The 12963-nt window shown below is 48.9% G+C and overlaps 1 protein-coding gene across 1 annotated transcript in view; it reads left to right on the forward strand.

Moving 5' to 3' along the window:
* TLN2 (talin 2) overlaps nt 1–12963 on the forward strand; it is a 438134-nt gene that overhangs the window by 383429 nt on the left and 41742 nt on the right. The window contains exons 46-48 of the mRNA XM_082844286.1: nt 2794–2940; nt 8454–8620; nt 9554–9737. Of these exons, the coding sequence (XP_082700412.1) occupies nt 2794–2940; nt 8454–8620; nt 9554–9737 (498 nt within the window). The remainder of the gene's footprint in view (nt 1–2793; nt 2941–8453; nt 8621–9553; nt 9738–12963) is intronic.

Below are 12963 nucleotides of genomic sequence, written 5' to 3' on the forward strand. Positions count from 1 at the left end.
GAGGGAGCATGAGAGTGCGGTGGGGTTGTCTTCCCACTGTTTATCACATCTGTCCATAGGTTTCAGGTTTGCGACAGCTCGGGAGCGGGTGCCTTCTCCCACCCACCCCCGGGGTGATTGGGGAGTGATTTAGGTGGCCTGTGGTTGTCCTAGTGCCCTGTTCTGCAAAGAGAAAGCTCAGGCTCGGCTCTGTGCAGGGGGCAGGAGGGGTGCAGGGAGAAGACTCTTCCAGAACCTGGCACAGGTCCGTTCTTTTCTGGCACAGTGGTTTCATACCCCCGGCCCAGCGAGGTGCTCTGGAAGTTCTGCGTCTGTTCGACTCAAGTTTCCCTTTTTAAACATAATGTAATTATTTATATAAAAACTGTTAGGAAAGGCAGCATGGGCTCTTGAACGTATTCTAGGCCAAAATGGTAACCCACTGGGGGCCACCCGTACCTTACCCTGGGCCGGTGGGTGGTTCTGTGCAGGCCTCAGGCTGGTGGAGCATCTGCCTTGCCTCCTGTGGTCGAGGAACTGTGAGAACACTCTTCCCTTTTGCTTTATACAAGGAACAGGATTCTCCACCCTGTGCAGGCAAGGCAAAATGCAGAAATGAGCTGGTGGCCGAGGCTGTAACTGGCCTTCATAACCCTGTCTTCGGATCACCAAGCCTCATGGTTGACTTTTTGGGTCAAGGATATAAATTTTAACTCATAAAGGAAGAGTATAGTAATAACAAATTACTTCCATTTTATATGTTGAGGTTCCATGAGCGATTTTATTGGGGGGTGGGAAAGGGTTCTGTTGCTAAGTGGAAAAAAATCAAATCAGAAAAACACTGATCTGATTGGGATTGACATATATACACTAGTATGTATAAAATAGATAACTAATAAGAACCTGCTGTATAAAAAAATGAAATAAAATTCAAAAACAAACACTGATCTAATGGATAGAGCACCATGCTTGGGATGAAAGATTTGAATTCTCCTCTGGCTTTGCCAGGAACTGGCTGTGTGATCTTGGGCTAATCACATCACTTCTCTGGGCCTCAGTCTCTTCATCTGTAAAATGGGGAGGCTGAACTCATAAGGTCTCTTTTATTTGAAAGTATGTGAATGTTTCTTCCTCCATTTCCCCCTTCCTTGACTCCCCCGTTGGCATCTTATCCTTTAGAGACCTGTGCTCATCCTTGACAGCAGAGCTCTTGCCTTTGTATTAGCTCTGACCCTTGAGTACTTAGGGTTACACTGTATGGGTCTGAAAAGCCTTGAGAGCCTGGTTGAGTTTAAAACTTCACTGGGGCATCCCCCTGCTTCCGCTTCACCTTGTGTTTAAACCAGTAAACACGCCCAGCAAAGAGATATACTTAAATGGCCTTGCCACTGCGTGGGCTGAATTCAAGCCTCTCTAGTTCTCAGTGGCGGTCTTGATGCTGCGCTAATCCAGATCTGTTTTCAGCGCTGTCGGGTTGCATGATCCTGGCATGATGCCCGTGTCGTACTCCATGTGGAGATGGTCAGCAAGAAGCCCTGCCTGATTGCGAAGCTTTTGTAGTACCTGCTCATGTACGAATAGAAGACACCCCAAAGAGCAGAAGCTCAGCTTTCTGGGTCAGGAGAACGTTTTACCAAATGGACTTAAACATCCTTCGGGCCTTAAAGGGTTAAGGGAATAACCTTTTTCCCTGAAAGCAGTGTGTGTTTCAATAATAGAGTGAGCATTTGCAGCCCTCTCACACCTGGAATCGCCTTCCCTTAAACTCTGACTCTTGGGATGAGGTTGGAAGATAGCATCCAGGTGGCCCAAATTCCCAGGTGTGTGAATTCCCAGGTTTTATTCACAAAACCGGGGCTCTTTTAGTAACTCTTCTTGAGAGACGCTGGAAGGATCAGCACACAGCTTCTAGCTACTGTGGATTCTTGAAAATAACGCTTAGCTTAGAGGTGTTTTGTTCCGTGTTTAGTTGCTTACCTGGGCTGTGTTGATCAGACCAAAATGAAAACTGATGTGAAACAAAGCCAGAAGAATGCAAGCTTTGGGCGGTGGAGGTGGAATTGACTACACCACAGAGATACCTGGCACCTTATCCATAGTGGAACTTATTTGGCTTCTTTTAGGCAAAGTACCTTTTATAATCACACAACCCAGGGGTCATTAAAAGAATGCACGCCTGCTAAGCCGGCAGCTCTAAACATGTAACTTTTTAAGGAAACCTCAGCCTGGCTTGCTAGAAAGGGAACCTGGGCCCAGCATGGTTACTCTCCCTCTATGGTACAGCTGAGGAAGGGGGCGTTCTGGTTGGTAAACCTGGCAATTTTGCAAGAATCTGAACACTTTAAAATATGCTTTATGCTAAAGCTCTATATTCTGAACTTCTAATTACCCCCTAGGGCTTTTGTGAGAAATCAATGAAATTAAATGCATTACCTGCCTCGAAGAGGCCCTGACACACGGTAGGGGCGCAATGGTTGAATGAATAATGAAACACTGGTTGAATGAATGATCCCGCAGAGTTCATCTAATTAACATTCTTACCTAGTGGCTCAGGATACAGGTAGAGAAGTGCACCAGAAAAGGTAACAAATATTGTTAAGCTTGCTTACTGGGGGCTGCGGGGTATTTTACAGTCTCTAAAACAGGAAGCAAAATCAACCAAATTCCATAGTTCACCAAACACAGCGTCCTAATAGCAGTGGAATTTCCCCAGCCAGGCTCCCCTAGGATGTAAGAGAAATTTTCCACGTAGGGAAGACCTCGATGGCAGGGCCATCATGCTTCCCCCTCCCCACCCCGGGCCTGCCTCCACAGATCGGCTTCCAGATTCGCACTCGGGTGCAGGACCTGGGCCACGGCTGCATCTTCCTGGTGCAGAAGGCGGGGGCCCTCCAGGTGTGCCCCACGGACAGCTACACCAAAAGGGAGCTGATCGAGTGTGCCCGCGCGGTCACAGAGAAGGTAAGGAGCAGCCCTCAGGGCAGGCGGGACCCGCCGAGACCAGGGACAGACCAGGAAACTAAGCCAAACACCAGCCAGCTGGGTCAGATCTGATCGTCTTCCCTCCCACCCAGGGTCTCCCCGGGGCCGGGGCACATCAGGCAGCTGGGGGTGATCTGTGGTCCTGAGAAACTGAGAACGTGAGAGGGACAGTCCCACAGAGGTCAGGGCCCTGGCGGTCAACTTGGAAGGCTCTCCTGTGGACAGACTGGCCAGGTGGTGTCCCAAGTCACAGCCAGTGCCAGGAGCCGCTCCCTGCAACCCCTTTGCACACTTTTGCCGCCAGGCTCCCTTCTCAGAGAGGCTCCCAGGTGCTGGGGGTGAGTAAGAAGGACCCACAGCTCCTCTTTATTTCCAGATGAGACAGTGCAGTGAGAAGGGTTAGCACCCTCGAAGTCACATGGCACCGTGGTGGGAGAGCAGGCACTGGCAGGAAGTTTTCTGACTCTGTCGGCAGCTGTCTGTAGAGAGAATCACATAGCGTGGTGCATCGGACTCTAGGGTCTCAGCTAAGCTACTTCACCCTGCCAAGCCTCAGCTTCCCCATCAGTAAAGGGAGGATGAAGAAATAGAATACCTGGCCTACGGGGTATGTGGATTACGTGCAGCTCTACGGGTCAAAGAGCCTGGCACGGTACCAGGTGCACTGTTCAACGTTTAGTCAATTCTAGGCGCTGTTCCCTGTCTCTGCCCTCCAACACTCCCTTCTCCCTGGAAGTTTTCCGTGGTTCACAGCGCCCCGTTCTGAACGTGCCCTCATTCCCCGTAGTTCCTTGACTCTCCCGCAGTTTGCTGATGGTTTTGCTTGGCTTATTTCTCAGAGTCATTTTTCAGGGCAGCTGCTGTGCAGGCCGTTTGAGGTGCCGGTGGCAGCATCCGTGCTTTGCTGGTGTTTCCCTCTCCTTCACTTGGGTCGCAGGACAGCTCTGCACCATTGAGAAGCTTGGCAGCAGGACTTGAGGGGTGGGAGGGGGACCATCCCCTGGAAACTGCCGGGACAGAGGCTGCTCTGTACGAGGCCCCTCGCCACAGCCGGACATCAGTCTTCCGCAGCCCACAGGACTGTCCAGGCCTCCCTGGCCTCCCCAGGATGAGGAAATAAATCTCTCAGCTCGAGGAAGGCCCTCTCCCTCCTTTGAAAGCCCTTCCTTGTTGTTGAAGTTACTCGTGCCAAGTTCCCCCGTAGGAAACCTTGGAACAGGAACGCGAGGGAGGAAAGGAGGGGGTCCAAGCTGCGTGGTGCTAGTGAGCGTGGCCAAGCAGCCTGGTCTTCCTGAGCTGGCCTCCGTCTTACTGCTCCTCCAGCAGAGGATCCCTGACCCAGGACACCAGGAAGAGGGGTCAGAGGCAGGGGGTCGGCTTGGGCAGAGCACCTAGCCTTTGGGCAGTTTCCTGCTACATCCCTCTGCCCTGCTCATCTCCTGCCCTCCCATCTCCACCTGCCGTCTTTCTTACCTGTCTAGGTGTGTCTGTGTGATTGTCTCCAGCCAGGAGGGCAGACCCAAAAGGGCAAGAGAGGGGGTGGGTGAGGAAGGAAGGAGGGGGCTTGTGTGGCAGGAACGCGGGGGGAGGCCTGGGAGATGGGATCCAGTTGTGAAGGGAGCTCAGCTCCTCTCCACAGCAGGGGGACAGCTGTCCCCACGGGTGTGGTGGGTCCAGCTTGCCTTGTAGGAAGGTGTCTTTAGGGACATGAGGGTGCACTGGAGGGGTGACAGGTGCCAGCAGAGGGTTTCTGGCATGGAAGGCACTGGAGTGAACGCCTTAGCCAACCTGCTGGTGGCAGGTGATGGTGCGAGGGAGTGGTAGGTGGAGAGTTTACACGAGGGGGTCCTCTCTGGGGTCCACTATGAAGAACTCCTAGACAAGAGGCAGCCGAGGGAAGGAGTGACAAGTGTTAGCAGAGGGCTGTTCCACAGAAAACCTGATCAGAGGGGACAGAAACAGCCACACCTTTTACGGGAGCCCAACCCTTATCCCTCTCTGTGATTTCAGAAACATCAAGTAGAGTAGCATGTACCCTCTAGTAAACCCTTATTACCTGCCTAGTCATTTACATGTATTTTTCCACCACTTACTCCTCCCATCAAGCGTGACTGGCAAGAAGTAATAGCCCCCTTTTCCAGATGAGGAAACAGACTCGGAGAGGTGAAACAGCCTGCCCAAGTCGTGTAGCCAGCAAATGGCAGTGCTCTGATTCAGGCAGGCTGTTGACGCCAAACTGTGCTGCTAACCCCTGAGTTGCATTGACTCCCGGAGGGAAAATTCACTGTTCTGTTTTGTTGTACCTTTTTTTTTTTTTCCAGTTTTATTCAACTATAATTCACATATAGCACTGTTTAAGTTTAGGTTGCACAGCATCATGCTTTCTTACGTATGTCATGAAATGATTACAATACGTTTAGTTAACATCCCTCATCTCATATCAATACAAAAAGTATACATATCTATATATCTTTTCATTGTGATAAGAACTCTTAGGATTTTAACAGCTTTCATAAAGATCACAGAGCAGTGTTAACTATAGTCATCACGTTGTGCATTGCATCCCTAGGACTTTCTTAAAACTGGAAGTTCGTGCCTTTTGACCACCTTCCTTCAATCTCACCACCACCCCACCCTACCCCACCCCCCTGCCATAACCACAAATCTGACCTCTTTTTCTATGAGTTTGATTGTTTTTTTGTTTTGTTTTCGTTTTTATTCAATTTATTTAGACTAAAACGAAAACAGTTCACCCATTTCTCCTACCCCTCATCCCCCGCCTCTGGCAAGCACCAGTCTGTTCTCTCTATCTATGAGCTTGGTGTTTGTTTTTGTTTTAAGATTCCACATAAAAGAGAGGTCATGCAGTATTTGTCTTTCTCTGACTTATTTCAGTTAGCATAATGCCTTTGATGTCCATTCATGTTGTGGAAAATGACAAGATTTCATTCTTATTTATGGCTGAATAATATTCCATTGTGTATATGTACCACATTTTCTTTATCCATTCATCCATTGATGGACACTTGGGTTTTCTCCTTGTCTTGGCTATTGTAAATAGTGCTACAGTGAACATGGGGGCACTTATATCTTTTTGAGTTAGTGTTTTCATTTTCTTTGAATAAATACCCAAAAGTAAAATTGTGGGATCACATGATAGTTCTATGTTTAATGTTTTGAGGAACCTCCATACTGTTTTTCATATAGGGCTGCACCAATTTTTATTCCCACCAAAGGTGTGTAAGGGTACACCTTCCTCTACATCTTTGCCAACACTTGTTACTTCATTTTGATAATTAACATTCTGACAGATGTAAGGTGATATCTCATTGTGGTTTTGATTTGCATTTCCCTGACAATTATGTGGAGCATATTTGCATGTGCCTGTTGGCCGTCTGTGTATCTTTTTTGGAAAAATATCCATTGAGATATTCTTCCCATTTTTAAAATCAGATTTTTTTTCTTTTTGCTATTGAGTTGTATGAGTTCTTTATATGTTTACCAGATATATGATTTGCACATATCAATATTTTCTCCCATTCAGTAGATTGCCTTTTCATTTTGTTGGTGGTTTCCTTTCCTGTGCAGAAACTTTTTAGTTTGATATAGTCCCACTTGTTTATTTTTGCTTTTGTTTCTTGTGCTTTTGGTGTCAGATTCATTGCAAAGACCCAAGACCTATGTCAAAGAAGTGACCAGCTATATTTTCTTCTAGAGGTTTCAGGTCTTACATTCAGGTCTTATATTTCATCCATTTTGAGTTAATTTTTGTGTATAGTGTACGATAATGGTCCAGTTTGATTCTTTTGCATGTGGCTGTCCAGTTTTCTCAACACCATTTATTGAACAGACTATTCTTTCCCCATTGTATATTCTTGGCTCCTTTGTCATAAATTAATTGATCAGATATGAATGGGTTTATTTCTGGACTGTCTATTCCATTGATTTACGTGTCTTTTTTTATGCCATTACCATACCGTTTTAATTACTGTTGCTTTGTGATATAGTTTGAAATCAGAAAGCATTATGCCTCCAGTTTTGTTCTTCTTTCTCAAAATTGCTTTGGCTATTTGGGATCTTTTATGGTTCCATACAAATTTTAGGATTGTTTGTTCATTTTCTGTGAAAAATGCCATTTTACTTTTTTTTTTTTTTTTTTTGGCTGCGTTGGGTCTTCGTTGCTGCGCACAGGCTTTCTTTAGTTGCAGTGAGCAGGGACTACTCTTCGTTGCGGTGCGCAGGCTTCTCGTTGTGGTGGCTTCTCTTGTGGAGCATGGGCTCTAGACGTGCGGGCTTCAGTAGTCATGGCACGTGGACTCAGTAGTTGTGGCTTGTGGGCTCTAGAGCGCAGGCTCAATAGTTGTGACACACAGTCTTAGTTACTCCATGGCATGTGGGATCTTCCCGGACCAGGGCTTGAACCCATGTCCCCTGCATTGGCAGGCAGATTCTTAACCACTGTGCCACAGGGAAACCCCCATTTTAATTTTGATCAGAATTGCATTGAATTGCATACTGGTTTTGGTAGTGTTTTATACTACCAAACTACTATTTTAACAATATTCTTCTAATCCACGAGCACAGAATATCTTTTCATTTATTTGTGCCTTCTTCAATTTCTTTCTTTGATGTCTTGTAGTTTTCAATATACAGATCTTTCACCTCCTTGGTTAAATTTATTCCTAGGTATTCTGTTCTTTTTGATGGGATTGTTTTCTTAATTTCTCTTTCTGATGTTTGTTGTTAGTGTATAGACACACAATAGATTTTTGTTTATTGATTTTGTATCCTGCAAGTTTGCTGAAATCATTTATTCTAAAATTTTTTTTTTATGGCGTCATCAGGGGTTTCTACATAAAATACCATGTCATCTGCAGGTTGTGACAGTTTTACTTCTTTCCAGTTTGGATGACTTTTATTTCTTGTCTAAAACTTTTAGCTTTTCACCTTTGAATACGATGTTAGCTATTGGCTTGTTGTATGTGGACCTTCTTATACTGAGGTGTGTTCTCTCTACACCCACTCGGTTGAGGGTTTTTATCATAAACAGCTGTTGAATTTTGTCACATGCTTTTTCTGCATTTATTAAGATGACTGTATGATTTTTACCCTTTGTTTTGTAAATGTGGTGTATCACATTGACTGATATGTGGATGTTGAACCATCCTTGCATCCCTGGAATAAATCCCCCTTGATCATGGTGTGTGATACTTCTACTGTATTGTTGAGTTCGGTTTGCTGATATTTTTTTGAGGATGTTTGCATCTGTGTTTATCAGGGATATTGTCCTGTAATTTTATTTTCTTGTGGTATCCTTGCCTGGTTTTGGTATCAGAGTAATTTTGGCCTCATAAAATGAGTTTGGAAGAGTTTCCTCCTCTTCTATTTTTTGAGCATTCTTTGCAGTGTTTCCTTTTTTTTGTAGTCTGAAAACCTATGGGTTATATTTTCTCCGTCTTCCACGCCCCCTGACATTTCCTCTCTGCCTATAGGTGTCCTTGGTGCTATCAGCTCTCCAAGCTGGGAACAAGGGGACCCAGGCATGTATCACAGCTGCCACTGCTGTGTCTGGGATCATCGCCGACCTGGACACCACCATCATGTTTGCGACTGCAGGGACCCTGAACGCAGAGAACAACGAGACCTTTGCAGACCACAGGTATGGGAGTGAAGGCTGTCCTGTGGGCTCCTGGATGGGGAGAGGTTCAGTATGGCCTGATGGACTTTGGAGATGCTGCCCAAGAGCCAGAAATGTGGTTATCCACTTTGATTTCAACAGGACGCTCAAGTGGGGGAAGTGACCCACGTAATCAAAATAAGTGCCTTTTCTCAACTGCAAACAGAGTTGTGTTCCAGCTTTGCCTCTCACAGCCTAAATCCAGTCTGCTCCAGCAGAGGATAGCTTTTTGATCTTTTTGCTTTCTAAGCTAAAAAGCTGTGCCCCTGATTTTTTCACCATCCCTAGTAGGACTGGTAGTGGCCCAGGCAGGCATGTAGCTCTTGCCTAAGTGAACAGTCAAGCTCCAAGCCTGCTGTCTCTCCCGGGCTCTGAGACTCTGCTTCAGAGGCTGGTACCAGGGTCTCCGTTTGCTGCTGGAGACCCCACATATCCTCGCCACATGTCCAGCACCTTTCTTCCTCTCTCTTCAGCCCCAGGACTGGGCAGGGGAGGAGATTCCCAGTGCCCTGTCACCCCTTCCAGAACCCAGCCCCTTGGGCTATGATGTCCAGGGCAAGGTCCCCTGACCCGTGTGTCCTCACAGGTCTCTGTAACTATGAAGTATTTTCAGGGATAGTGGGAACCACAGGGAAGAAGCTACAGGGTGGGGGGGGAAGGAGGCCAAACTGATGAGCCTGAATCTTTAATTGAAGCTTTACCATTAATCGACTATGTGAATTCTGGGCTGACTTTCCTCTCCTCTCTCCTAATTCTCTTACATGGAAGATGAGAGCCTCCTATTAAGGGAGGAGGAACGCATCACCTCTCTTCTTTAACAAAAGCCTGTAGAGGGGTTTCTTTTCCTCCTGACTACCAGTGACCAAGCTCTGCCCTTTGTCTCTCCTCCTCCCCACACTCTCCCGCCTTTCTCAGGGAGAACATCCTGAAGACAGCCAAGGCCTTGGTGGAAGACACGAAATTGCTGGTCTCGGGGGCTGCATCCACTCCAGACAAGCTGGCCCAGGCAGCCCAGTCCTCGGCAGCCACCATCACCCAGCTCGCCGAGGTGGTCAAGCTGGGGGCCGCCAGCCTGGGCTCTGACGACCCCGAGACCCAGGTAGGTACGGGCGGGCCTCATGGTCCCACAGGCACTGTGTGCCAGGCCTCGGAAGAAAGCAAAGGCAAAATAGGAACTTTGGGTGTGGACAGCATGTGCACGGGTGCGTCTGTGGTTTGGGGACTGGTAGGAAGCAGTCATCTAGGCAGGATAGTGGCATGGACTGTGGTGTGGCCGTGGCTATGGAGATAAGCCAGAAGATTTGAGAGGAGTCTATAAAGAAGACTCAGCCGGGCTTGGTAAACGACTGGACGCAGTGAGCGTTGGAGACGAGGGAGAGGGGGGAGGCCGGGAGGACTGCGCGTTTCAGGCTGGATCAGTGAATGGATGGTGGCTTCGTGTACCCAGCTGGGGCTCCCTGGAGGGAGGGCTGCCCCGGACTGAGATGCAGGTGAGTTCGGTTTGCAGCGTGTTGCACTGGAAGTTCCAGAGAGACACTCAGGGAGAACAAGTGTGTAGGCTTGAGCGTGCTCAGTTTGAGGGATGTGGCTGTAGGGGTTATTGGCCAACAGACAGTGACTGCATCCACTGTCTGTGGAAGGAAGAGGAGAAGGGATCAAGACAGAGCTGAGGAATCCACTATTTAGGACCATCTTCAGGAGAAAGAGATACCTAAGGAGACTGAGAAGCAGCAGCCGCTGGTAGGAGGAAAGCCAGGGGCCTGATGTGAAGAGGAAGGAGTGCTGCAACCCACCAGAGAGGCAGCCAAGGCGGCAAGAAAGACAAAGGTCTGAGAGCCAAGCCCGGGGCCTTGGAGGGCGGTGGCCACCCAGCCAGGGCTGTGAGTGAGCAGTGGCCAGATGCGGGGGAAGGACGGAAGCCAGTGCGTATAGACGCCCCACTAGAAAAGTTTGGCTCTAAGGGGAGGAGAGAGAGAGGAGCTGAGGGCCAGGGAAGGGCTCCACGCTCTGTGACGCTGCCTTGGATTTAGCCACTTCGCTGCTGTTACCTACCTGGTCCTTGGTTCCCCAGCCTAGACCATCAGCTCCTCAAGGACAGGATTCGTGGATTCGTGATCTTTGAAACCTACACACCAAGCACTGCTCTCACACATGGTAGATACCCAGCAGAGCAGTTCAGCTCTTGCTGAACTAACAGCCAACCGTGGCCGTCATTGATGGATTCTCCCCACTCCCGAGTGCAAAACTGCAAAATCCCTCTGCTATTTCAACCCCAGTGTGGCAAACACTTCAGTTTTCACTGCTTAAACCAGACTCAGTAAACAAGCCTGCGCGGCCCATTTGGACAACACTGGAGAGAGAACCTCCTACCATCCAGCGCCAGGGGTGACGACAGCTACTCTCCGGTGAGCACAGGGCCACCAGCTTTGCTCCCACACGGCTGTGACCCTTCCCTCCCTGATGTCCTCCACTGGAGCGGAGCTCCGTAAAGGAAACATTCCGTCTGTTGGCTTTCTCCTCCTTCTGCTGGCTTTCTCTTTGATAACATCAGAGCTCAGATCGGCTGCCTCCGGAATGCGAAACACTCACAGAAGTCTGCCAGGGTGTTGTTCTTACCCCCACGGAGGAAGGAAAAGCTACAAAACACCTCAGTGGGGATGGAACCCACACTTTCCCCCTACCTAGTCCGGCTCAACTTGGAATGAATCAGCTGGGAGGATTTAAATCTTTGGATACAGAGAAACGTATCGAATTGCTTAGAGATTTAAACTCCCAAGTGGTCTAGATGTCCTAGGGCCCAACTTCTTTTGAGACCGCCCGTGGGAGATGTCTCCTCAGAAAAGTGTGCCCACTCGCTGGTCGCTGTGCAGTGACCCGGGATGGGACAGTGTACGCCAGGTGTCAGCAGCACACCTGCCCGCTGCGCCTCCCTGTGGTGGTGCCCACCCTCACGAGCCCCATCACAGCCCGACCTGCCCTGTGGTTTCAGAGGTTGGCAGAGGTCCCGTGCACCCTGTGGGTGAGAAGCCACGGGATAGAGACAGGGAGGGTTGGGAGGCTGGGCAGTCATGGCGTGGCTGTGCTTGCAGGTTCTGGGACACTAGAGTTTCTAAGACGTTTTCACGTCCATTATTCAGTTGATCCTGCCAGCAGTGCAGTTAAAGGGGTAGGGCTGGCACTGCTCACCCCATTTGTAGATGAAGAGCCAGGGCCATAGAGCGTCATACAGTGTGGAGGTGAAGACCGTGGCCCTTGTGATCACACTGACCAGAGTCTGAATCCCAACCTTGCCATTCCCAGCCTCTGCCGGTGTGGACACGAGCAACGTAGTTCCCACTCACAATGGCAGTGATGAGGGTTAAATAAGATAACGTGCATTGTGCTTGGCTCGGCCCCTGGAACACTGCCCTCAACGAAGGGAAGTTGTTGTTCTAGAAGTAGGAGTTGTTATTGTAGCTGCTGGACCCAGAAGACTTAAATGTAATACCCAATATCATGTAATTCCTAAATATGCCTGGTACTTGAGATTCCAAGTGTAACACACAGAAGAAGTGGCCTGTGGTCTCTGTTCAGTTAGAGGAGTGAAGATACTGTGTTCCATCCAGTGTTACATGGGTACACATCTGTATATTCACCCATTCTGTGAGTACTTGCTGAGTGCCCACTACACGCCAGGTCCTGTCCCGAGTGCAGAACACAACAGACAGAAGACCCGGCCGGCCCTCCTACAGCTTCCATCCAAGTCGAGGAAGAAGACAGATGGTGTATAAGTGAATAAATAATAAAGTAATTCCACATACTGCTAAGTGCTATAAATAAAACAGGGCAAGCTGAGGGAGTTTCAGTGGGGGTGGGCTTACAGCTAGAGTGGTCAGGAAGGGTCTCTGAGGACATGACATTTGAGCTGAGACCTGAAGGATAAAAAGGCCGGGTTACAGACAGAGAGGGGAGCAAGAGCAGAGGCCCTGAGGTTGGAATGAGGGAGGATTTCCAACAGGGAAGAAAGACAGACCCACATGCCTGTAACATGCTGAGTGAGTCAGGATCCCAGGAACCAAGTCTGGGGACGCAGGTGGGCTGCCATGGAGGCCTTGCAGGCCAGGGCAGGAGGCTTGCATTTTGTTCTCAGTGGTTTTGGTGACCAGTTCCGGGCACAGGTGCGTGGCATGGCGTCTCGGGGTGTCTGCTCAGCTGCCCTCATCCTTTCATAGGCAGCTTGTCAGCAGAGCCGCCAGCGAGGCGGTGTTTCTGAATATGCTACATCTAGCGGGGTCCCACTCTCTGGCTCAGCATCTGACTTCCTTAGGGAGCTTCTTCAAGTCTGC

The sequence above is a fragment of the Leucopleurus acutus genome, assembly GCF_964270905.1.
Source record: "Leucopleurus acutus genome assembly, chromosome: 1".
NCBI classification, from domain to species: Eukaryota; Metazoa; Chordata; class Mammalia; order Artiodactyla; family Delphinidae; genus Leucopleurus; species Leucopleurus acutus.